Source organism: Staurois parvus, unplaced genomic scaffold (assembly GCF_062004578.1).
Source record: "Staurois parvus isolate SC_StPar_1 unplaced genomic scaffold, SC_StPar_1.0 ptg000315l, whole genome shotgun sequence".
In the NCBI taxonomy this organism is placed as follows: domain Eukaryota; kingdom Metazoa; phylum Chordata; class Amphibia; order Anura; family Ranidae; genus Staurois; species Staurois parvus.
Genome location: NW_028318111.1, coordinates 4,441,816 through 4,466,570, shown reverse-complemented (window position 1 = coordinate 4,466,570; position 24,755 = coordinate 4,441,816). Strand labels below are relative to the sequence as shown.

General features: G+C 46.1%; 1 protein-coding gene across 2 annotated transcripts in view; it reads left to right on the top strand.

The window, feature by feature from the left end:
* ACMSD (aminocarboxymuconate semialdehyde decarboxylase) overlaps window positions 1-24,755 on the top strand; it is a 71,704-nt gene that overhangs the window by 7,440 nt on the left and 39,509 nt on the right. The window contains exon 2 of one of the 2 annotated variants that reach the window (XM_089683604.1): window positions 7,621-7,665. The exons of the other annotated variant lie outside the window; for it this stretch is intronic. Coding sequence (XP_089539730.1) covers window positions 7,621-7,665 — 45 coding nt within the window. The remainder of the gene's footprint in view (window positions 1-7,620; window positions 7,666-24,755) is intronic. 2 annotated transcript variants of the gene reach the window in all.

The window sequence follows — 24,755 nt, the reverse complement described above, 5'->3', positions numbered from 1 at the left end:
GTGTTAGAGCCTGCTCAATAGCAGGAGTGTGGTTGGAGCCTGCTTAGTAGCTGGAGTGAGGTGATGGGAGAGGTGTAGAGAGTTGGAGGAAAATGTGACTCTGGAGGAGGAAGGCTTCCAGGATACCTAGTGGGATGGGGCCTGCCTGCGAGCCTGGAGCTAGAAAGGCGGAAAATTGGAGCTCACTGACCCCCTGAGCGAGGACCACCTGTAGGGAAGGAGCAGCCCAGCTGATTGGCCTGGTAGCAGCAGCCAACCCACAAGGAGAGGACCTGAGGGAGTACACCTGCACCCCCTGGGCAGATAGGGGAAGGAGCACTCTGGTGGGAAACTAGATTAGCCCCCTACTAGTGACTGTTCAGCCATTTAAAGGAACAGGAGCCAGATCCCCTTCCCAGGAAAAGTCTCCAGATTGCTGGGTGAAGAGGAGAATTCCATCTAGGGTCCGGGGTGATACATCAAGGAGATGATGGCCAGCTCTCCATCAGAGACTGCGCTGCAGAAGGGAAGCCTGTGAACAGTTCCAGGAGGTTTGTCCTCAGTTATCAGTTCCCTTGGACATCCTATACCCCCCTTACCCTATCCCAGTTCTAATCCCCTCAATAAAAAACTAAACCAACACTCAAGGACTGATCTCTGTGTTTGGGTGCAAGCTTGTGTGGAGAATGCCAATTGCCTGGCTGTGCAGAACTATAGGGGGACCCAAATCAACAGCAACCCCTAAGGGGGTAGTGCTACATACAGATAGCAGAGGAATGAGGCAGCAGACAGAAATTACACTTAGTGCTCTGGACTGAGACACACTATAGAGCAGTGGTTCTCAACCTTCCTAATGCCGTGACCCTTTAATACAGTTCCTCATGTTGTGGTGACCCCCAACCATAAAATTATTTACCCATTAATTATAATTCATGAGTGCCGTTTTACCTCCAATACTGCTGCTTTCAGCACAGTAGCTGCTTTTAACAGAGTAGCTGTTTTCAACACAGCAGCTGCTTTCTACACAGTAGCTGCTCTTTACACATCGGAAATATGTGTTTTCTGATGGTCTTAGGGGACCCCTGTGAAAGGGTCATTCGACCCCCAGAGGGGTCGCGACCCACAGGTTGAGAACCACTGCTATAGAGGGACATGCTTCATGTCTGAGGTTTACAACCACTTGAAGTAGAATGCAATGACTGGATATGTTGTGAACACATTTGGCTGCCTCTATGTGCATATGCTATTGCAGACAATGCACGCCATAACGCATGTGCCCTACCAAAGTGCAATGGGGTGCCATTCAGAATGGAAGGCAATGCATTATACAGTAGCAGTGCATGTAACGTGTTGCGGTAATGTGAGCGGCTGCCTCTACACATATGTCCACTATTACAGAAAATGCTTTGGAGCAAATGGAAGCAAACTGAATTATTGGAATTATTGTGAGCCTAGGCAAAGTATTACAGCCTCCTTCCGGGTACGACTAAAATCCATGTTCTATTTCCACGCACAGCTCCCGCCTGACCTCAGATGACAGAAGGGACTTTCACTTCTGCCATCTCTTATCTGACAACTTTCTCTGTTGACTCAATAAAACTCTGCTGAGCGATCACATTTCCAGGAAAGTTACAGCCCTCCCCGAACTGCACACAGCGGGTGCACCTACAGGCGTCTCGGACAGCCCACATGGAAGGAAAATATATTTTAAATATATTTTAAAAATATTCTTTCCAAATATATTGACATATATTTGAAATACTACAATTTGGCCATATTGTGTGTGTGTATATATATATATATATATTTATTTATTTATTTCTTTATATATGTATATACTGTATATATATATGTATGTATGTTACAAAATATATGAAAAATATTTTTAAAAATATTTTTTTTTTAAACATATTCTTCATATTTTTTTAAACATATAAAAAAGTCATTTTAATATGTAACTAGCTCCCATTGGCTGTCTAGAGGGGCGCTACAAATGGATTAGAAAATGGCAAACATTGCATTTTATGAGTTAAAATGACAATGGTTTATGACACAATGGGATTGATTTACTAAAGACAAACAGACTGCAAAAATGAATGAAAAAAAAATTGATCTGCACTACTGCTCTAAAATCTTTTTATTAAAACGACCACAGTAAAATCATCACAAGTACAGTAAGTTGACGCGTTTCGGTCTACCAAGCCTTATTCATAACCTAGGACAGACTGCGCACTCTGAATATACAGTTGCTCCAGAGCTTAGTACAATGAGGTGCAGCTTCATTTCACAAGGAATACCCAATCACGTGTAAGGAATAATAAAAAAAACTGCATTTTTGCTTGCACACGATTGGAGGATAGAAGTCAGCAGAGCTTCTGCTCATTTATTAAGCTCTGGAGCAACTGCACTTTGCAAAGTGCACAGTCTATTTTCCTTTAGTAAATAAAGCCCAGAGTGCTTTAGCAAACAAAATGCCACGCCGTTAGAGTTTATATCTACTATAATGACATTGGCTTTGCTAGGATAGAAAGTTCTTGTTGTTTTCCCAAAATTGCTGTGAATAACCTATAAATTTTCCATCGTATTTCGCAGGGATGGCGTTGCTCGTATCACCATTTCATGCAATGACCAATTTTCCCCCGTGGGCATGAATGGGATCACCCTGTCTTATTAATGGATCAATAGACTGAACAGGGCGATCTTACACCTCCCAATCCAGCTCTGCTGCTAAAATATTAATGAAGGGAGGAAGGTGACCTTCATCCACGGAGTCATCTACTCTACACTGAGGGATCTGCAGACGTCCTCTGATATACTGATGAGTAACTCATTCCTGGCTGAGATGCACAAATCATCTGTCAAGGAATGCAGGAAGAGCAGACTGAATCCCCGCAGATGTCACCTTTACCATTCAGACTACCTTTGCCGAGTAATCAGCAGTGGGAAATGAGAAAAAGATTTTAAATACTAATTAAAGCAATATTAAACCCAAACCCAAACATGTACTGTAGTCCAGCTTACCAGTCATTAGATGTGATGGCTGCATTTCTTTTGGAGGCTTTCTTTGTTTTATTTTCATCTGGTAATAGGGTTGCCGCCTCATTCCTTTAACCGCTTGCCTGCCGCCCTACAGCAGTAATACTGCTACAGGGTGGCAGAGCTGTGCAAAATTACGTATATACACATGATTTGCATTTCTGAGTAGTTGGCTGCTACAGCTGTCCATCACCGGGACCCGGCCGGTGATTCCCCGCTGGCACCCAGCAATCACCAAGTATTTGTGAGGGGGGGAGAGGTCTGTATGTAAACAACACAGATTTCTCCCGTCAGCTCCAGCACACTGCTTTGTATGGTTCTGCATAGCTTACAATGATCAGTTTTTACTTATTTAACAGGAAAAGCTGTTTGCTGTAAATGATTTATAAAGTGCTAGCTGGAGTTTGTCTTCAATTTGCTAGTGTATCTAAATCTGCTAGTACATCTAACACTCCCCCCATACTGACAATGCTGCAGTCCAAAGGTGCCCTCCTGTGCTCCTTCATCCAGAGTGGGGGCGCTCTAATACAGGAGGTGTGTTAGTGGGCAGATAATCAGGTGAAAACAGGGGGGAAAAAAGCCTAAAAAACAGAAAAACTAATGCAGCCACCGCATCTAATGATTGGTAAGCTGCAATATATTAAATTTTTTTGTTTTATTTATATATTTATTTCAGGTACTTCTATAGAGCCATCAATTTACACAGCACTTTACATATATATTATACATTCACATCAGTCCCTAACCCTCAAGGGGCGTACAATCTAAGATCTCTAACTCACATTCATACATACACATACTAGGGCCAATTTAGACAGGAGCCAATTAACCTACCAGCATGTCTTTGGAGTGTGGGAGGAAACCGGAGTACCCGGAGGAAACCCACGCAGGCACAGGGAGAACATGCAAAAAATGTTTTGGGATTAATACCGCTTTAAATTTGTTACTCCAAAAGTCTGGATGTTTCCTCCTTCTCTAATATTCAGAATGACTTACGCAACCCCCCTCTTCGACCCACCTCCTGGGTGTTGCGCATGTGCAGGCATGTCACAGGGCATCGTATCCTTGCAAAGACATGCAATACATCTGCACATGCCCAGGTTTCCCACCAGGGGTGGACTGACAACTCATGGGGCCCCCGGGCAATAGGGGATCATGGGGCCCCTGTGTCCTTGCCCAAACTCAAAAAAGCCTATGAAAAAGGTACCAGGGGCATCTCATGGGGCCCCCTACTGACCCCAGGCCCTCGAGCAGTGCCCAAGTTTCCAAATGGTCAGTCCGCCCCTGTTTCCCACTTATCTGCACACTTGTAAATCTCCATGAAGACGGGCTGCTGTAGAAGTTCTAAATCTGCTGTGTTTTGCACACATGTAGTAAATTCCCCATACATGCGCAGATGTGCAGAAGTGCTGTGCCAGGACCCAAAGACCAGGCAGAGCCCTTTGGCAGCTCCATGTATGCACCAGAAATATAAAAATGGTAGGACCAGGCAGTTCTGGGATAAGGGGTGGGCGGGAGGGGTGGCTGCCCTGGACGCAGTGGGGGGGGCACCGCATGGAAAGCTCCTACCTATAAGCTGACAGGAGTAGTGATGGCTGCTTCACTACTCCTGTCAGCTTAGATCTAGAGTGGAGGAAAGAGCTGGGATGAGGGACAGGTCGTGCTCTCTCTCCCCTCCAGCTCCTCCTCCTGCCACTGCAGCTCTCCTGGATTGGGACTGCCACTGTGCAGCAGTGTTTGTTTACCATCCCCCATCTCCTCCCAGTAAAGAATGTTAGTAAAGGGTTGGTAAGCAAACACCGCACAATGGCAAGCTGAAAGTAAGTGGCATCTCTAATGCGGGGGCCACGACTCTGCGATCTTATAGCCCCCCCCCCCCCATAATGTATGAGGGAGGGAGGAGATTTTTGCTGACACATAATGCTCATACATTTTGGGGGACGCTGTTTGGCATCTTGGTCATCTCTGGGCACTAGATGACCTTGACCCAGTAGTAATGTGGGAGAGGGAGGGGGCGGAGCCGAGCTAAAGGGATCTCTTTGGGATAGCTTCACACTTGTGTGGGTGGTTGCATGTGACGGGCAGCATGTAAATCACACTTGTTCCCTCACCTGCAGCCCAGCCATGATGCTCTTTTGCAGACTCGCAAGGCTGCCTTTCATTGTTAAAGGCACCCCCATGCATATAATATGGGCAGCACAAAGGCTAAATGGTTAGCACTTCCGCCTGGCAGTACTAGGGTCATTGGTTAGAATCCTGACCATGGCACCACCTGCTTAGAGTCTGCATGTTCTCCCTGTGCCTGTGTGGGTTTAATTCGGGTACTCTGGTTTCCTCCCACACCCCAAAGACATGCTGGTAGGTTAATTGGCTCCTGTCTAAATTGTCCCTAGTATGTGTATGTATGAATGTGAGTTAGGGACCTTAGACTGTACCCCCCTTGAGGGTTAGGGACTGATGTGAATGTACAATATATATGTAAAGTGCTGCGTAAATTGATGGCGCTATACAAGTACCTGAAATAAATAAATAAACACGCAGCAAATTTCCTTGCGGCTGCATTTTAAAAAAGGGCGCAGGAACGTTTTTCATGCTGGAAAACGCAGGCACAGTAGCCCATTCAAATGAACGGGCTGCCATGGCCATGAAAATGCATCTCACAGATCATATCGGTGCGGTTCCGACTTGGTCAGAGCCACACCAATTTCTAAAGTAGTCCATGCAGTACTTTTGGTGCGATTTACATAGACATCTGTGTCAGATGTCTTGCAAATCACACCTCAAATCGCAATGACATCCCAAATTTGAAATCGTGTAACTTCACTGTTTCAAAGTCGGGATCGGGGGGGGGGAGTAAGGCGTCATGCACATGGGATATTTTTGCGATTTCTCCTACTCACCTCCTTTCCTCCTGGCAGCGGTGTTATGGCAGAAAAAAATGCTTGTAAATGTGTGTAACCGCATTTAGGTGTGTCAAGCGTATGGGAGTTCATTTTTTTCATTGGCCAAGATAATAATTTATTTCAGCCATTGAAATGAAATCATGCTGAAGCAATCAGCACGCCTAGCGTTCACGCACGTTTAAACTCATCAGGCATTTTTTTTTTTTCCAAAACGCCGCTGCTCCTGGCAGTGAGTTTTTTTTTCTGCCTCTAAGCGCCCCTGTGTGCATGGACACATAGGCCAACATGCACGAATGTTTAGAGGCAGATAAAAAAAAAAGCCAGACGCCCCTAAGAGCAGTGTCAAAAATGTCCTGTGTGCATGAGGCTTAGCCTCCCTGGCGGTATTCCCGAGTGTAGCTCGGGGTAGAGTTTCAGTACCACAAGCGGTAACCCCGAGCTACACTCGGGCTTACCATGCGGCGCTCCTCCGGGATCTGTTCTTCACTTACCTTGTCCTGCGCTCCCACGATGTCCCTCCTGCAGTGTCCCCTGTAATGTCCTCCGGCGGATGCCGGCATCTGTCATCTGGGTTCTATCCCCTGCGACGTCGGGATGTACGGGGACGGAACTGGCGGGAAATTTGAAAATGACAAAAAGTGACATTCACTAAATTCACTAAAATCACATAGTATAACATTCCTGTATCAAACCATTTCACATACATTTTGTCCCGAGTGCTTTGTCCTGCGCCCTGCCTGCATTTTTACTGTTCTTGGCATCCAAAAAGCATCCCTTTAGGTCAAAAGCGGTTTTAGACCGGCTAGAGAACAGCGATAGTAAATCAGAACCACTTGCAGAATTGAGTGATAATGATTTGTGGGGAAATTCCTCATCAGACACTGAAAACGATTTTGTGACTTTGCCCAGTGATGTGCGAACTTGGCGCTATATTTCAAAATTCAGTGTTTTTGGTTTGATTATATTATTGAATTAAATTTATTATTATTATTTTTTATGATTATTTATTAAGTTATAATTTATGATTTTGTGTTTCAAATTGCTTGAGGTGATTGTAGCCGTATTAGTGCATTTGCGATTTGTGTTTACAATTTGTGTTTCCAATTTGTGTTTCAAATTGTAACATACTCGGGATGTTTACTAGACTCTTGTTCGGACAGATTTCAGTGAGTTATTCCTAAAAATTACAGGCCTACAATAAAAAAAATACATATTTCCATGCAAAAAAATTTACCGCTTTCAGCACAGAAATATGGACATAATCGGACCGCTAGGGAGGTTAAGGGTCAGTTCACATGCCATGCATTTCAGTTGCTTTTTTTCTGCATTCAAAACGCACAAAAAGTAGGTGATATTATTGTCAATGTCATAGTTCACATCAGTGCTTGCCGTTCCAGTGTGTTCCGGTTGCAGAAAAAAAAGTAGAACGGGCTGCATTTTTTATGCACAGAACTGTACTGGAACGCTGTAAAATGCATCAAAAACACACTGTAACACACAATACTCTATTTCAATTGAAGAAAAAGAGAGGGGGGAATGAACTGGAATGCATCAAAAATGTGCTTGCGGAAACAAATCCGGAATGCATCTGGACTGCGTTTCTATAGTGAACCGGCCCTAATACAACCAAATATCGGGTGATCTTCTGTATAGAATGGTACATCAATGTCATCACTGTGTCTTCTGTCTTTTATCTCTTCAGAAATACGGATATGGTGGATGGATCCAGATGCAACATACCAGCGAGGTTCGTTCTGCTGAACTTATTTTGCCTGTTTAATCTGAAGGAGTGTCAGAGATTTGGGGCTTATTCAGACGCCCAAAGCAATGCGTTTAGATGAATACAGCGTATAGTTTTTGTACACATCTAAACATAGCACTGAGAGAATTATTGGGGAATCTCTGCATTTTCACCCGGTGCGTTTTTTGGAAAGGGTCAGAGACTTTTTTTTAACACAAGTTGCGTTTTTGGTTCTATAGACTTCAATGGAAGCACTGCAGAAGTAGAAGCGCTGAAGTAACGCAGCGCTGTATCGCAAAAAGCGGCCTGGTCAGGAGGGGGGGTGGGTGACGGAGCGTAGGCAGGACAGAACACACAAGGAAGATGGTACACACACAAAGCTTTATTAAACTATGGAAGGCACTCACTCAGGGGAGGAAGGTAGAGTCCAGGTACCAAAAAGGGGAAGAGAGGAGAGGAGCTCAAAATAATTGTAATCCGGCCCACGATAGGGCGCTTCGGGTAGTGATGGCCCAAGCACTCAGGGGGGAAGTCCAGGTGGCTATAATCCGGCCACGCAATGGGGGAGTTCAGGTAAGGGTAATCTGGGCATACAATAGGGGCAGTCCAGGGCACTCCGCAACATGCGGCTTCTAGGCACACTCACGGTAAGCGGCTGTGGGGTCTGACCTCAGCACAGCCCTCACGCAGCTCTCTAGGGACAACAGCAAGCTCACGGGGACTCAGCGGGATCTTGGCTGTGGGGTCTGACCTCAGCACAGCCCTCACGCAGCTCTCTAGGGTCAACAGCAAGCTCACGGGGACTCAGCGGGATCTTGGCTGTGGGGTCTGACCTCAGCACAGCCCTCACACAGCTCTTTAGAGACAACAGCAAGCTCACGGGGACTCAGCGGGGTCCTGGCTGTGGGGTCTGACCTCAGCACAGCCCTCACACAGCTCTCTAGGGACAACAGCAGGCTCATGGGGACTCAGCGGGGTCTTGGCTGTGGGGTCTGACCTCAGCTCAGACCTCACACAGTTTTCCAGGGACAACAGCAGTCAGCAGACAGGGGTAGTTTCTCAGGGACACAGCGATCAGCGGACACTCAGAGTTTAGGGAGGGTAATGGAGGGGCTCATGAACCGTCCAGGCAGGGAAAAGTAAGGGGGGGGGAGTCCATGGACAGTCCAGGCAGGGGGAAACCGGGGCAAGGACACTCACAGTTCTGGCAGGGGTTCTTCCTGGCCCACAGCAGACGACAGCAGGTAGCGACACTCCTCAGCACACAGCAGAGGATCCACACAGCGGGTATTTCTGGCACACAGCAGCATGGGCAATCCTGGCCCCACAGTATTAGGCAGGATAGCAGCGCGTACTCTTCCTGAGCCCCGAGTATTAAGCAGAGTGTTCAGCGGGTAATAATCCTGACCCAAGGGTATTAGGCAGAGTGCTCAGCGGGGATGGCTGGGGGGGCTGGCCTCAACTCAGACCTCACTTCTGGCACACAGCGGCAGCGGGTAACCCTGACCCAGGGTATTAGGCAGAGTGCTCGGCGGGGATGGCTGTGGGGGTCTGGCCTCAACTCAGACCCTGCACAACATCCTGTCCCAAGTGGGGGACGAACAGGCAGCTTGGGTCCTGCTCCAGTCTTTTTAAGCCCGAGCAGGATGCTTCCCGGCTGCCCCAGCAACGGCCAGCCCAGTGTCCGGTTGCTGGGGCAACGAGGCACGCCCCCCTCACTTGGGCCACGCTCAGGGAACGCGGCCTTTGTCTCCAGCGGGGGAACGCGCAGAGACACCTGCGCCTGGGATTCTTGTTGGGGGGGCCCGAGAGGTGCTAACCACACCACAGGGGGTGTTTCCTCCCGTCATGCACAGTCCTTTGATGTAGGCTGGCAGGACGCGAGGAATCTGCAAAGGGGGAGGGAGGGGTGACGAGATACAGCAGAGGGACAGCAGGCAAAGGGGGGTGGGGGAGGCACGGGCACTTCGTGACAGGGGGTAAATCCTCTGGAAGACAAGTGGTTAAAATAAGTGCCCTGTCATAGCAGTGCAATTTCAGGTGCGATTTGCTAATTGAAATCGCACCTGAAAATGCATCTAATGAATGTGGATATCAGCGTCCCCATATGGAAGAAAAATATATTTGAAATATATATTTAAAAATATTCTTCCCAAACATATTGTCATATATTTGAAATACTACAATTTTGGCCATATTCAATATATTTAAAAATATAATTCAATAAATATATATATATATATATATATATATATATATATATATACAGTTGCAAGAAAAAGTATGTGAACCCCTTGGGATAACGTGGAGTTTTGCATGAATTGGGCATAAAATGTGCTCTGAACGTCATCTAAGTCACAACAATAGAAGAACACAGTCTGCTGAACATAATACTACACAAACATTAGATGTTGCCATGGTTTAATTGCACATAACATGTAAACATTCAGAGTGCAGGGAGGAAAAAGTATGTGAACCTTTGGACTTAATAATTGGTTGACCCTCCTTTGGCAGCAATAACCTCAACCAAACGTTTCCTGTAGTTGCAGATCAGACCTGCACAACGATCTGGAGTAATTTTGGACCACTCCTCTTCACAAAACTGTTTCAGTGTAGCAATATTTTTGGGATGTCTGGTGTGAATCGCTCTCTTAAGGTCATGCCACAGCATTTCAATCGGGTTGAGGTCAGGACTCTGACTGGGCCACTCCAGAAGGCGTATTCTGTGCTGTTGCAGCCATTGTTTTGTTGAATTACTTGTATGCTTTGGGTCATTGTCCTGTTGCATCACCCATCCTCTGTGGAGCTTCAGTTGGCGAGCAGATGGTCGTACGTTTTCCTGCAAAATGTCTTGATAAACTCTGGAATTCATTTTCCCATCAATGACAACAATCCGTCCAGGCCCTGAGGCAGCAAAGCAGCCCCAAACCATGATGCTCCCTCCGCCATGTTTTACAGTGGGGGTGAGGTTTTGATGTTGGTGTGCTGTGCCTTTTTTTCTCCACACATAGTGTTGTGTGTTCTTCCCAAACAACTCAATCTTGGTTTCATCTGTCCACAGTATATTTTGCCAGTAGTGCTGTGGAACATCCAGGTGCTCTTTTGTAAACTTCAAATGTGCTGCAATATTCTTTTTGGACAGCAATGGCTTCCTCCGTGGTGTCCTCCCATGTTCTCCATTCTTGTTTAATGTTTTCCTTATTGTAGATGTGTCAACAAAAATGTTAGCATGTGCCAGAGATTTCTGTAGGTCTTTAGCTGACACTCTGGGATTCTTCTTTACCTCATGCAGCATTCTGCGCTGTGCTCTTGCAGTCATTTTTACAGGACGACTACGCCTAGGGAGAGTAGCAACAGTGCTAAACTTTCTCCATTTGTAGACAGTCTGTCTTACCGTGGACACATGAACATCAAGGCTTTTGGAGATACTTTTGTAACCCTTTCCAGCTTCATGCAAGTCAACAATTCTTGATCGTAGGTCTTCTGAGAGCTCTTTTCTGCGAGGCTTGGTTCACATCAGACAGTGCTTCTTGAAACCAGTAAACCCAAAACAAGGTGTGTGTTTTTTAAGGGCAGGACAGCTGTCAGCAACACATCCAATATCATCACACTGATTGGAGTCAAGGTTGGCTCACTCCTGGCTCCCATTAGCTCTGGGAGAAGTCATTAAGCTAGGGCCTCACATACTTTTTCCTCCCTGCACTGTGAATGATTACATGTTATGTGCAATTAAACCATGGCAACATCTAATGTTTGTGTAGTATTATGTTCAGCAGACTGTGTTCTTCTATTGTTGTGACTTAGATGACGTTCAGAGCACATTTTATGCCCAATTCATGCAAAACTCCACGTAATCCCAAGGGGTTCACATACTTTTTCTTGCAACTGTATATATATATATATACACTGCATGTTGAAATTCGTTTTTATTACAAAATAAATGAAAAATATATTTTTAAATATATATATTTTTTAAATATATTCTTCAGATTTTTTTTAACATATAAAAAAGTCATTTTAACATATATTTTTACATATATTTGTAAATGCATTCCAAAAATGTAGATTTGTGTTTTTAAAGACATACGGTATATTTGAAATGTATTTTTAAAAATATTTTTCATATATTTTGTACTAAAAACTAATTTCAACATGCAGTGTATATATATATATTTATTGAAATATAGTTTGAAAAATATTGAATATGGCCAAAATTGTAGTATGTCAAATATATGTCAATATATTTGGGAATAATATTTTTAAAATATATTTCAAACATATTTTTCTTCCATGTGGGTCTTAACACATGCGATTTGCTGCAGTTCAACTTCTAAAGTAGTTCTTGCATTACTTTTCCTGCAGTTTTGTTGCGATTTCACATACATAGAATATAATGGAAGTCGTACTACAAATTACAAGAAATCGTTGAAAATCTTCACAAGTAGCAATAAAATCTTCAGAAATTGCGCACAAATTGCGGGATTTTAAATTGCAGCGGTGTGACCGAAGACCTAGTCATAGATGTAGAGTTTGTTTTGTCTACAGGCACCCCTTCTCGGCAGTTGGTGATCAGGTGAACTAATCCTTTCATAACAATAACTCGAAACGCGTACGAGCAGATAATACCATCAAATCCCGTCTAATATTGAACCCTCTTCCTCGGGTTTGGCGGCACTTCAGAAGTCGCTGGAAGTGTTGTCATTAAAGTGATGTGAGAAGAAAGAAGAGCATTCGCGGTGCGAGGAGTTCTTTTCATATTTCCGGGGCGGCTGACAAGCACGTTCTGGCGGCGCTGACATTTAAGCCCCGTATCATGAGAGAAGAGGCCGCATTAATCAAGTTCTGGAACAGAGATATCGAAGGCACGGGTTGCCACAGCAACCACGGTCAGCCTCTCTGTCATGTATGAATAAATATCCTGCCGAGGACACTTGTGCCAGTTGCACGTCAATATTCAGCCCCTTCGGTCTTGTTCGGAGACTAATGAACTGTCTTCGCAGCGCTCACAAACACGGCGCGTTGATTCCCTTAATTAGGGCGGCTTTTATTTTTTTCCCCGCGGTGGTGATGAATGCGGTCGGCTTCTTCCTGTGCTGACTTTTGGAAAGCTCCGAAGAAAATGGATTTTGCTAAAGCTTGGTTCATGTGTACAGGTGCGGCCCTGCGCGTCGCATATAGGGCTAGCCCGTTCATGTAAATGGGCTGCCCAGCGCACGGGAAATGCGGAAAAGAAGTCCGAGGCTCTTTTCCAAAAATGCATTTGCAGACTGGGGGGGGGGGGGGTTCAGTGGCAATTAATGGCACCTCTGCATGTCTGCTAAAGGGCAGCATATGTGATGGAAAAGATGCAATTTCGCGCATGTTCCTGACACGCAGTAGTGCAAACCCAGCCTTAGGCCTTGGAGGGGGGGGGGGGAAACATGGCTTTACAGTTCTCCAGCCCCAACCATCTACCTACAGTATACAATACAGCTGGAGGGGGCTGTATTGTATACTTTAGGTAGGTGGTCGGAACCTCCCCGCCATTTAAGGCGGTTTGTGATGCCAGGAGGGTCATGTGATCGCCGTGATTGGCTGTCACAGTGGTCACATGATCAGAAAGGTCCTGATCGCAAGTAGAGATCGTGACCTTTCCATGAGGCACTGGTAAATGTGCTGGGTGTGCACGGGGCACGCTCTCTCAGCGCATTTGTTTACTTTTGGAATGCAAATATGTGGCTGTTTCCCATCAAGGCCCAGCCACCAAGAGGTCGCATTTTATAGGCTAAAGAATGAAACCAATTTAATCCCTGACAACCAGGGATTCCCTCACTTTGGAGGGATTTTCTCTCACTTGCTGTAAGAAGACCTCTGATTGGCCGATGTTGGCGCCAAGTGTATCATTCCCCACTTGGCTTCTTCTCAGTCACCCTCCAGTTGTTGAGAGAAACTCTCCACCATTTTGTGTTGCTCTCCTGGCCAGAGGCCCGCTCACAACATCCCTGGCCAGAGGCTCACTCACATCTCTGACCAGAGGCCCGCACACAACATCCCTGGCCAGAGGCTCACTCACATCTCTGACCAGAGGCCCGCACACAACATCCCTGGCCAGAGGCCCGCACACAACATCCCTGGCCAGAGGCCCGCACACAACATCCCTGGCCAGAGGCCCGCACACAACATCCCTGGCCAGAGGCACACTACATCCCTGGCCAGAGGCCCGCACACAACATCCCTGGCCAGAGGCCCGCACACAACATCCCTGGCCAGAGACCCGCACACAACATCCCTGGCCAGAGGCCCGCACACAACATCCCTGGCCAGAGGCCCGCACACAACATCCCTGGCCAGAGGCCCGCACACAACATCCCTGGCCAGAGGCCCGCACACAACATCCCTGGCCAGAGGCCCGCTCACAACATCCCTGGCCAGAGGCTCACTCACATCTCTGACCAGAGGCTCACTCACATCTCTGACCAGAGGCCCGCTCACAACATCCCTGACCAGAGGCTCACTCACATCTTTGACCAGAGGCCCGCACACAACATCCCTCGCCAGAGACCCGCTCACAACATCCCTCGCCAGAGACCCGCTCACAACATCCCTGGCCAGAGGCCCGCTCACAACATCCCTGGCCAGAGGCCCGCACACAACATTCCTGCCCAGAGGCTCACTCACATCTCTGACCAGAGGCCTGCATACAACATTCCTGCCCAGAGGCTCACTCACATCTCTGACCAGAGGCCCGCACACAACATCCCTCGCCAGAGGCTCACTCACATCTCTGACCAGAGGCCCGCACACAACATTCCTGCCCAGAGGCTCACTCACATCTCTGACCAGAGGCCCGCACACAACATGCCTCGCCAGAGGCTCACTCACATCTCTGACCAGAGGCCCGCACACAACATCCCTGGCCAGAGGCTCACTCACATCTCTGACCAGAGGCCCGCACACAACATCCCTGGCCAGAGGCTCACTCACATCTCTGACCAGAGGCCCGCACACAACATCCCTGGCCAGAGGCTCACTCACATCTCTGACCAGAGGCCCGCACACAACATCCCTGGCCAGAGGCCCGCTCACAACATCTCTGACCAGAGGCCCGCACACAACATCCCTGGCCAGAGGCCCGCTCACAACATCCCTGGCCAGAGGCCCGCTCACAACATCCCTGGCCAGAGGCCCGCTCACAACAACCCTGGCCAGAGGCCCGCTCACAACATCCCTGGCCAGAGGCCCGCTCACAACATCTCTGACCAGAGGCCCGCACACAACATCCCTGGCCAGAGGCCCGCTCACAACATCCCTGGCCAGAGGCCCGCTCTCAACATCCCTGGCCAGAGGCCCGCTCACAACATCCCTGGCCAGAGGCCCGCTCACAACATCCCTGGCCAGAGGCCCGCTCACAACATCCCTGGCCAGAGGCCCGCTCACAACAACCCTGGCCAGAGGCCCGCTCACAACATCCCTGGCCAGAGGCCCGCTCACAACATCCCTGGCCAGAGGCCCGCTCACAACATCCCTGGCCAGAGGCCCGCTCACAACATCCCTGGCCAGAGGCCCGCTCACAACATCCCTGGCCAGAGGCCCGCTCACAACATCCCTGGCCAGCAGCATTAATATTCAGAATAAAGCTCCATTCACACTTGTGCGACCTGTCTTGGACACATAAAGTGACATAGCAAGTCGCAGCCTATGTATTTCAATGGAAGCCATTCAAATCTATGTGGCTTAACGTCGCAGTGACTTTAAAAAGGTTCCTGCACTACTTTGATGTGACCTTCGTGCGACTTGAGGGCCATAGACTGCAATGTAAACTCTCAAAATTGGCACGAAAGTCGCATCTTTATGTTAGCAATGTGATAACCATGCAACAGTCAAAGCCAAAGTCAACAGCCAAAGTGGCATTCAAGTCGCACCCATACAACGTTGTAATGTAAAGTCGCAATGGCAATCACAGGCCGTCTTCCCTCTCCTCCATTCCTCTCCTTGGGAGCACCACAGAGTTGGGACCACTTCCCTGTGTATACTAAGTCCACAGCCCTAGGCTTTCATCACCAAGATGCAGGACCCCTAATTGAGGATCAAGGTGTTTCCGATAGTATACCAGTATCCTCCCAATGTCCCTTCTACAGCCGGGCACACTCCCAGGTGGTGATCCCATTCTCAGGCTTCCACCGCTACTCACATGAGAAGACTCTATCCATTCCAAGGCAGAAGAAGGTCAGGAGAGGCAGGACGACTACAGCTTTGTCTCCCACTATCTGCCCCACTTGGAAATTCAGCCCTCCCCAGCGATTGAGAAGCCCTTACAGGTTATTACTTTACATTTACAGAGGAGGTCTGGTGCTAGAATTACTGTCCATGATCTCATGATCACGGCGATATCTCACATGTGAGGGATGATCACTCTTTGCGTGTGTGCGGGACCGGCGCTTGCTTCCGTCACGGGGGGGTGGGACACTTTTTTTTTTTATTTATTTATTTTACACTGTCACTTTATTTTTTTATTACTTTATTGCTGTCACAATTATTATTATTATTATACAGGATTTATATAGCGCCAACAGTTTGCTCAGCGCTTTAATGTAAACATCCCTTGTGACAGATAACAACATGTGACAGGTACTCTTTATGGAGTGATTTGGGCTCAATAGGACCCCCAAATCCCTCCTCTGCTCTCTTCTTTTTTTAACCTCTTCACGCCTAAGGATAAAACAAATCAACGCCTAAGCACAATTTTGCAACATTGACATGTGTTAGTAAAACCATACATATCATCACAGCTACTTTGTACATCCGGGTGAATTATACCGCGTTTTTTTCAGGACAAATTGGGCTTTCATTTGGTGGTAAATTGTAATGGATATCTCCTGTTTTTTTTTTTTATCAAAGGAAAACTGGTCCAAAATAGTAAAAAAAAAAATATTTTTTTAAATTTACTTGTTACTACCATAACCTACCACCAAATAACAACCCAAAATAAATTTTCCAGCTCTTTGCGATCGCAGCGCTGCCATATGTGTGTATGTTATTTGTTGTTTGTACCCGTAGTACAGCCCAGAAACAATAGTGCGCATTTTGTTTTTTGAGGGTTTTTGTTTACCTAAAACACACTGACACTGACTGACACTGATACCAATTAAAAAAAAAAATCCTGACCTTTGACCCTGACCTTTTGACCATGACCTTGACCCAAACACTTACCCTGGCACTGAACTAGATCAAACCTTGATCTAGGTATTTTTTCTTTATTTTTTATTTTTAAATATCTATTTATCTTTTTTTTTTTTTTTTTTTATAACAAACATTTTTTCCCTCTATACCAGGAGTTAGAGAGATACAATGTATCTCTCTCCTCCATTCATAGAGAAAAAATAAACAAGGGGGGCAGGCTGTACAGGGACTGATCACTGTGATAGCCAATCAGAGTCTCTCAGTGACACCCCGGCCTTTGTGCTGGAAGCGCGAGGTGCGGCTCTATACATGTGCAGTTCATTTCATTTTGAATCGAAATTTGGACAAATTTTTCATTATTCAGAGATTCAGATGTATCCGAATTTCAAATACATTAGTAACCAATTTAAACAAATCTGAAACAACTACACTAAATTCAGCCAAAATTCGAACTGATTCAAATTCGAAAACACATTTGAAAGCAAATCGGAAAACAAATTCAAATTTGAAAAGAAATTTGAAAAGAAATTAGAATTTGAAAACAAGAAGAATAGAATAACATAGAACCGAAAATAAAGGAATAGAATAGAATCCACTGGAATAGAATAGAAAATCAAATAATAGAATAGAAAAGAGTAGAATCAATTAGAACAGATAGAAAAGATCAGAATAGCAAATCAAAGAATAGAATAGAAGAGAATAGAGTAAAACAGAAAAAATAGAATAGAGAATAAAGGAATTGGATATAATCAATTAGAAAAGAATAGAATAGAATAGAAAATCAAAGAATAGAATAGAAAATAGAGTAAAACAGAAAAAATAGAATAGAGAATAAAGGAATTGAATAGAATCAATTAGAATAGAATAGAAAAGACTAGAATAGAATAGAAAATCAAAGAATAGAATAGAAAAGCTTAGAATAGAAAATCAAAGAATAGAATAGAAAAACAACAGAATAAAATAAAATAGAAATAATATAACTGTCTTCCGAAATTTGAATTTTGAATAGAATGAATTCAAATCTGAACAGAATAGGATAAAATAGAATAGAACAGAAAAGACTAAACTATTTCACAAAACAATAAAAATTGTGAGCTGCGCTATGGTGCCATGAGTAGTGATCAACAAAAGCACTGTGAAAATTTAGCTGAAAAAATTTAAATTCCCAATATGGTCACGCAACTCTTCATTTAGCCCACATACCTTTAAAAAAAACATATGGATTGTGGATTATGGATTGTAATGTTATAATTATTTTCAAATCCCTCCGAAATTTCGAATTTGGTCGAATTGGAATAAACTAAACAAATTCCGAAAAAGGAATTTAACTGATCAAATGAAATAAAATTAGTCGAATAACGAATCGAAAGGAAACAATTTTTTTTCCTTTTGCACATGTCTAAACAGCACAAACTCCAGCGATGTATGGGTAAGTCACTGCAGCTGAAGTGGATATTTACTTGTTTTAAACTTTTTTTTACAGTTCTTCAGTTACTTCCTGGTTTCTGGCCTAGGCCAAAATGATGTCATACATCCCAGCACTCTTCAGGAGGGGAGGAGGAGTTTTCTCCACAAAGCACACCCTCCTGCCTGCATACCTGAGCTATGGGCAGATGGATTCCAGGAAGTAAATGCTATACATGAATCATCTGCCCTTACTTAAGATGGCCATGGGCAGAAATGCTAGGTGGGGTATTTTTTAAAAGTGATTTCTCAGCAAAATAAAACCTGGAGACATTCATGGATTGGGGGGGTTGCTTTTCATAATAAAAATGAATTAAATAGCATTTTTGGTGTGTGTGGTGCTGAGATGCGGTGTAGTGCCGCTTTAATAAGCGCTAAATTGTCCGGATGGAAGAGATTTCCTGCCACTTAGAGATATATCATGGATTTTCCCTTCATCTTTTCATAGAATATGGCAGTAAATGTAGGTCAGAGAGTCTCTATAAATAGAGCCGGCGCTTTGCTTTGATTGCACCGTGTTAAAATGCCCAGCTTTTTCCAGCTTCGTCGCCGGGTTTGTGGCCTCCTGACCTCCGCGGAATGCCTGGCGTGTTTCTCCCATCTAAACCGAATAAACTGCGACCTCTCCTGATTAAATTTTCATCTCGGACACAGCGCCATCAATCCAGGTTATAAAAGCAGCGCCGTTATATACCTGGAATCGGGAGAAATAAAATACTGAGGGTTACTTACACCCCGCTCATATCAAACCCGACTTTGAAATCATGCTGCTTACAGCGAAGTCGCTCGATTTCAATGTTGGGTGGCATGGCGATTTCAGGTGCGATTTGCAAGACACCCCGCCAGGGGCGGATTGACCAATTGGAAACTCGGGCACTGCCCGAGGGCCCGGGGTTAGTAGGGGGCCCCATGAGATGCCCCTGGTACCTTTTTCATAAGCTTTTTTGAGTTTGGGCAAGGACACAGGGGCCCCATAATCCCCTATTGCCCGGGGGCCCCATGAGTTGTCAGTCCGCCCCTGCACCCCGCTCACATAAAACCTGACTTTGAAATCATGCGACTTACAGCAAAGTCGCACGATTTCAAAGTTGGGTGGCATGTCAATTTCAGGTGCAATTAGCAAGACATCTGACACCCTGGTCACATCAAACCCGACTTTAAAATTGTGCGACTTAAAGCGAAGTCACGTGATTTTAAAGTCGGGTGGCATGCCAATTTCGGTGCGATTTGCGAGACATCTGACACCCCGGTCACATCAGACCCAATTTTGTAATGGTGCAACTTACAGCAAAGTTGCGTGATTTTAAAGTCGGGTGGCATGCCGATTTCAGGTGCGATTTGCGAGACATCTGACTCCTGGTCACATCAATCCCGACTTTGAAATCATGCGACTTAAAGCAAAGTCGCGTGATTTCAAAGTCGGGTGGCATGCCAATTTCGGGTGCGATTTGCAAGACATCTGACACCCCGGCAGGGGCGGACTGACCATTTGGAAACTCGGGCACTGCTTTAGGGCCCGGGGTCAGTAGGGGGCCCCATGAGATGCCCCTGGTACCTTTTTCATAGGCTTTTTTGAGTTTGGGCAAGGACACAGGGGCCCCATGATCCCCTATTGCCCGGGGGCCCCATGAGTTGTCAGTCTGCCCCTGCACCCCGCTCACATCAAACCCGACTTTGAAATCGTGTGACTTACAGCGAAGTCGCACGATTTCAAAGTTGGGTGGCATGTCAATTTCAGGTGCGATTTGCAAGACATCTGACACCCCGGTCACATCAGACCCAATTTTGTAATGGTGCAACTTACAGCGAAGTCACGTGATTTTAAAGTCGTGTGGCATGCCGATTTCAGGTGCGATTTGCGAGACATCTGACTCCTGGTCACATCAAACCCGACTTTGAAATCGTGCGACTTACAGTGAAGTCGCGTGATTTCAAAGTCGGTGGCATGCCGATTTCGAGTGCGATTTGCAAGACATCTGACACCCTGGCAGGGGCGGACTGACCATTTGGAAATGCGGGCACTGCCCGAGGGCCCGGGGTCAGTAGGGGGCCCCATGAGATGCCCCTGGTACCTTTTTCATAGGCTTTTTTGACTTTGGGCAAGGACACAGGGGCCCCATGATCCCCTATTGCCTGGGGGCCCCATGAGTTGTCAGTCCGCCCCTGCACCCCGGTCACATCAGACCCAACTTTGAAATGGTGCAACTTACAGCGAAGTCGTGTGATTTTAAAGTCGGGTGGCATGCCGATTTCAGGTGCGATTTGCGAGACATCTGACACCCCAGTCACATCAAACCCAACTTTGAACTCGTGCAACTTACAGCGAAGTCGCGCAACTTCAAAGTCGGGTGGCATGCCGAATTCAGGTGCGATTTGCATGACACCCCAGTCACATCAAACCCGACTTTGAAATAGTGCAATTTACAGTGAAGTCGCACGATTTCAAAGTCGGGGCACAAGCCAATTTCAGGTGCGATTTGCAAGACATCTGACACAGATGTTTATGCAAATTGCACCAAAAGTAAGACATGTACTACTTTAGTCATCGGTGCGGCTCCAACTAAGTCAGAACCACACTATGACCACTCTAATTGGGGACAGTAGGGTGCGACTTGGCATGCTATTTGCAAGTCGCATGGCATGCAAATCTCGTGCCAATTTGCATCCAGTGTGACCGGGGACTTACAAAGATGTATATGCAAATTGCACAAAAAGTAGTGCATGTACCACTTTAGAAATGGTTGTGGCTCCAACCAAGTGAGAACCACACTGATATGACCTCTCTAATTGCAGACAACAGGGTGCGACTTGGCATGCGATTTGCAAGTCACATGGCATGCAAATCGCATGCCAATTCGCATCCAGTGTGACCGAGAACTTACACAGATGTCTATGCAAATTGCACCAAAAGTAAGGCATGTACTACTTTAGAAATTGGTGCGGCTCCGGCCAAGTCAGTACCGCACTATGACCACTCTAATTGCGGACAGTAGGGTGTGACTTGGCATGTGATCCAGTGTGACCGAGGACTTACACAGATGTCTATGCAAATCGCAACAAAAGTAGTGCATGTACCATGTACCAAGTCGGAACCACACTGATATCACCTCTCTAATTGCGGACAATAGGGTGCAACTTGGCATTCAATTTGCAAGTCGCATGGCATGCAAATCGCATGCCAATTCACATCTAGTGTGACCGGGGACTTAAGAGGAAACTCCGACTATACAGGTATATGAAAACTTTTACTTTCAAAGACAACCCAGAACATAAGAAGGGCGATAACACTTTTTTTTTTTTTTATTGGATGTTTTATAACAAAAAGTCAAAAATGTTTTTTTTTAAATTATCAGTCATTTTTTGTTTATCGCGCAAAAAATACAAAATAAAAAATGCAGATGCAATCAAATTCTACCGAAAGAAAGAAATTTGTGGAAAATAAATGACATAAATTTCATATATGTACAGCATTGCATGACTGTGCAATTGTCAGTTAAAGTAACGCAGCGCCATATCGCAAAAAAGCCTGGTCAGAAAGGGGGGTAAATCTTCAGGAGATCAAGTGGTTAACAAACCAAGGAGTCTGTTTCCAAAACAGCCATTGCATGAAGGTCAGAAGCCGTATGTATCATCAGTTCTATATCAAAATGCGGTAGTAGTGTGAGAAAAAAACTCAATGAGAATGCTATACTACATTTTGGCCACTAGATGGTGATGGAGATCCAGGCAATAATCTCGTACCACAATGCTGGGACGTTTCGTTCAGTGTACATGGATGCTTTTGACATTCGTGCATCTGATGGTCTATAAATTGTCCCCTAAACAGGGGCGGGCTGACAACTCATGGGGCCCCCGGGCAATAGGGGATCATGGGGCCCCTGTGTCCTTGCCCAAACTCAAAAAAGCCTATGAAAGGTACCAGGGGCATCTAATGGGGCCCCCTACTGACCCCAGGCCCTCGGGCAGTGCCCATGTTTCCAAATGGTCAGTCGGCCCCTGCCCCTAAATGTTTGGGTTTAGATCTGTTTTTTAAATATTTTTTTTTAATATATCCTTTTTCCTATATGCCAATATTTTAAAAAAAAAAAGTGACAATTTACAGATTGCAATGCAAAAAATGGCCACTGCCCCAGTCTGTAAGCCCCGGTTCACATATATGCAGCTGCGTTTTGTGCGGGCATTCATTTGAATGGACTATCGCAGGGGTGGACTGACCATTGGGGAACTCAGGCACTGCCCGAGTGCCCGGGGTCAGTAGGGGGCCCCATGAGATGTCCCTGGTACCTTTCATAGGCTTTTTTGGGTGTGATTTGAGTGTGGGCAAGGACACAGGGGCCCCATGATCCCCTATTGCCCGGGGACCCCATGAGTTGTCAGTCCGCCCCTGGACTATCGTGCCCTATGACATGCAGGGAAGAAGTCCCTGCACGTCTTCCGAAAACGCAGCCCACACGTGAACCTCGGTTCCCAGTACTGATGTGTTTTCCAGTGCAGGCGGCGTGCCATTAGAATCAATAGCACCAGCCAGCGGGTCCGCATTCCTCTGTACAGGTGGTGCGGCTGCACGGATTGTCATGCGGATCTGCAGCGGCACCACCCGCACAGATGTGAACCTAGCCTAACTGACCTTCACAGCAAGGAGCACATGGACGGGTGACGCATGTCAAACAACAAAACAGAAAAGTTCCCAGCTCAACTTGCCAGCCAGCTTGCAAAGAAACCGAATTAACTTGTCTAACAGTAGACATTAAAAACGGGTTTAGTTACAGTAGCACACATTTGAAAATACATAAGTAAGCTACAGAGCCACATCAAGGCACCCCAGTATTCTGTAGTTCCTAACAAATTTTCAAAGCCCCCATAGTAGAGACACATGTATTTAATGGATAGACCAAGGGCAGGTGGACCTGAGGGAGCCCACCCCTCTGTAAGGGTATAGGAGCTCAATGCACCTAAGAAGAAGAAATATCAGCTTGGATGATAAATGTTACTACTAAAAAGGAACTGTCACTCCAAAAAAGGGTCACTTTGGTGCAGCAATGGAACAAGGTCCTTTAGCTGCCAAAGTGAAAAGGCCAAAGTGCACCCCTCCCCCCTTTCCACCACCACACATGAGCTTCAGCAGCATACGTTGCTAGTCCTGCCCTTTTTTGCACCCCTTAATGCTGAACAGCCTAAGGTGATTGCCTCTTCTGCCTATCCCTCAGCCCAGCCATGCTTCAGAACTATGGTCCTATCTGCTGCCTGCTGCTTAAAGTGTTACTAAACCCACAACAGTACAATCAGTCTGTATATGCAGTAAAGCATGCTAGTTATACTCACTGTGGAACCTAAGGGGGTTAATCCTCTGCACTGTGTAAAAAGGCCGTTTGATCCTGTTTTTTCTGTCACTCCTCTTGTTCAAATGTCCACCTAATAAGATAGACTGAACTCGCAGCCACGTGCACACGCTCAGTTTGGTGTGTATCGCTAGAGAGGTTTTTTTTTCTCTTGAGAGAGTGCATGTGATCAGCACAGAGACAATCTGCACTGTTCAGACAGAGGTCAGGGGTTCTGCATCCTCCTAGAACAGAAATGAAATTCCTCCTACAATCTTTAACCAGTGCTCTATTGAAGTTACAAGACTGCTCTAACTGCTGAGGAGAAAGAGTATTTAGCAGTTTATATTTATTAAAATAATTGCATTTCCATGTTCTGTGTACTGTGGGAGACCAGATATAGTAAATGCAGGGTCCAGGAGACCAGATATAGTGAATGCAGGGTCCGGGGAGACCAGATATAGTGAATGCAGGGTCCGGGGAGACCAGATATAGTGAATGCAGGGTCCTGGGAGACCGGATATAGTGAATGCAGGGTCCGGGGAGACCAGATATAGTGAATGCAGGGTCCTGGGAGACCAGATATAGTGAATGCAGGGTCCGGGGAGACCAGATTTAGTGAATGCAGGGTCCGGGGAGACCGGATATAGTGAATGCAGGGTCCGGGGAGACCAGATTTAGTGAATGCAGGGTCCAGGGAGACCGGATATAGTGAATGCAGGGTCCAGGGAGACCGGATATAGTGAATGCAGGGTCCGGGGAGACCAGATATAGTGAATGCAGGGTCCGGGGAGACCAGATTTAGTGAATGCAGGGTCCGGGGAGACCAGATATAGTGAATGCAGGGTCCGGGGAGACCAGATATAGTGAATGCAGGGTCCGGGGAGACCAGATATAGTGAATGCAGGGTCCGGGGAGACCAGATTTAGTGAATGCAGGGTCCGGGGAGACCAGATATAGTGAATGCAGGGTCCGGGGAGAACGGATATAGTGAATGCAGGGTCCGGGGAGACCAGATATAGTGAATGCAGGGTCCTGCGAGACCGGATATAGTGAATGCAGGGTCCGGGGAGACCGGATATAGTGAATGCAGGGTCCTGGGTTTAATAACTCTTTAAACTACTTGCAAAAAGAATACTACAATGGCAATGCATT